Source organism: Mus pahari, chromosome 3 (assembly GCF_900095145.1).
Source record: "Mus pahari chromosome 3, PAHARI_EIJ_v1.1, whole genome shotgun sequence".
In the NCBI taxonomy this organism is placed as follows: domain Eukaryota; kingdom Metazoa; phylum Chordata; class Mammalia; order Rodentia; family Muridae; genus Mus; species Mus pahari.
This window is the reverse complement of record NC_034592.1, coordinates 114,022,640-114,024,895: the sequence shown is the minus strand read 5'-3', so window position 1 is coordinate 114,024,895 and position 2,256 is coordinate 114,022,640. Positions and strand designations below refer to the sequence as shown.

At 55.1% G+C, this 2,256-nt stretch overlaps 1 protein-coding gene across 1 annotated transcript in view; it reads right to left on the bottom strand.

The window, feature by feature from the left end:
- Atrn (attractin) overlaps positions 1-1,872 on the bottom strand; it is a 132,830-nt gene extending 130,958 nt beyond the window's left edge. The window contains exon 1 of the mRNA XM_021194966.2: positions 1,367-1,872. Coding sequence (XP_021050625.1) covers positions 1,367-1,779 — 413 coding nt within the window. The 5' untranslated portion in view covers positions 1,780-1,872. The remainder of the gene's footprint in view (positions 1-1,366) is intronic.
- Between the last annotated feature and the right edge of the window lie 384 nt (positions 1,873-2,256).

Genomic DNA, 2,256 nt, shown 5'->3' with positions numbered 1-2,256 from the left:
AAAAAAAAAAAAAAAAGAGTTCATCTTGTCACTGATCCTAGTCCCCTAGAAGATCTGACAGAGATCTATTACTTTAACATTCCAAACTTCTCCCTTACAACTCTCTTCTACAGGGACACTGGCAAAACTCCATCTTCTGGACTCTACCACTATGTCTGTATCTTTTTTTCCCATCTGGAATTCTTCTCCCCAACTTCAGGCTTGCAAATCCTACTTAACCTCACATACTCAAATTCAATGTCACCTCCTCCTCCTCTGAGTCTTCTCTGCTTACTCCTAGCTAGTCACTCACTCTCTGCCCCTTCATTTCCACATGTTCTCCTATGCCGGGTTCAGGCCTCAGATCAAATGACACTCAAATGAGTGGCTTCTAATGTCTCCAGCTTATCAGAATCCTGTAAGACCGACCACCTGTTTGTATTTTGCTTTTAGCATTTACTACTATCTGAAATTATCCTGCTCATTCCTTTTGTCTAGTTACTTGTTGACTGCCTGTCTTCCCTCACTAGAACATAAGATCAATTGGAGCAAGAATCAATCCTACGCCACATTCACATTCCCTCACTTTCAAATGGGGAACCCGGTCAACAATTATCTGCCCGAGATATGGATAATGCTGTAGGTCTTATAACTTCTGATTCTGTGTACAAAAACTTCCCTTGCTGTGTTCCTAACTTCTTGTGGACCACACCAAACTCTGGCTGATGGATCTACCTGTGTGCATAATCCAAAAATTCTCTCACAACAGAAGCAAGTAATAGATAAAAGCTAATTAATAAGTGATCTCTCCAAGAGGTTCTACCCCAAACCAAGCCAACTGCATGTTGTGGAGAATCCAGGGCTAATAGGAATCTCCTCTCTAGACAACCCCGTTCCAATATGCCAACAGTGAGGATCCAAAAACTAGTTTCTTCACTTTCCTTGGAACAGCAATCAATGGTACTTTTATACCTGAAATCTTACAACCCAACCCTACCTTCTATTTGCACCCAACATGTCACTTCCTCGGCTGTACTTCTTCTAGACACTCACATCTCCAATCTCTTGGGCTGATCAAAGGTAGTGCTGAAGAACTCACTCCCTCACCGTTTCCTTGATACCTCGTTCATCCTACATAAGCCTGTTTTCGAGGTCGGCTTTTATACTCTCCAGGACCCAAATCTAACCCACAGCAGCAAATGCCTCCCAAGTGTTCCCGCTCCTTCTCAATCTTCCACCACAGGTAGACCCCAAAGCCACCAAATGAACATCCCTCCCAGGAGGCAAGCGATCATCAAACAGTGGGGCAAGCCCTACCCTCGCGATTTCAAGCCCTGCCTTGGGCCTGGAACGTCGGGCTGGGCCTGTACCCCCCACCCGCACTCACCTGAAGCGGCCCCCGCAGTGCTGGCATTGCTCGCCCACCCAGCCCGTGGGGCAGACGCACTGGCCGGTGCCAGGGTTGCAGCGGCCGCCGTTGACACACGGCCGGTCACATTCCTTGGCCTCGGCTGCGGCCGAGCCTGACACCGCCGCCGCCACCGCAGCGGCCTCGGCCTCCCGGGGCAGCGGCAGCAGCAGCAGCAGCAGTGAAAAGAGCAGCGGCAGCAGCGGCGGCGGGGGCAGCGCCCGCGACAGCACCCGCGGGAGATACAGCCGGGCGCGCGGCCCCGGCCTCCAGGCCCCTGTGGCGGTGCAGGGTCGGTGCTGACTGCCCTTCCTGCCCGCGGGCGCTGCTGTCGCCGTCGTGCTCCCCCTCAGCCGCGCCTCAGTCGCCGCCGCCGCCGCCACCGCCACCATCTTCCTGGGGCTGAGCCGGCGCCCAGCGAACACATACACACCCCGCACGCCGGCTCCCCTTCGCCTGGCCGTGCTAGGCGGAGCCGGGCGACGGTGGCCCGGCGGATCCATACCCGAGGCGGGGCTCAGGCTGTGCGTCCGGCGGGGGCGGGGCTGGCATGTGCGGGGGCGGGGCCAGGGCCGTGGTCTTCCGGCGTGCCCAGCGTGTAGACCTGCTCCGTGCCAGGGTCTTAGCGCGGATGAGCGTCGCCTAGTCTGCGGGGGCTCTTTGCTTCCCGCACCGCGCCACGACGAGGTAGCCAGTACCTCCTTACAGTGGCTGCCTGGCTCTGCTAGACAAGCTGACTGTGGTAAGTGTTACCCTTTGGACGCCTCCTACCCATCATCAGCTCCTAGCCCCAACTCCATTTTGGTGAGAAACCGGGCCCAAAAGGCTAATGATGTGGTGTGTAGCTAGCCGAGACCTGAAGTAGTACT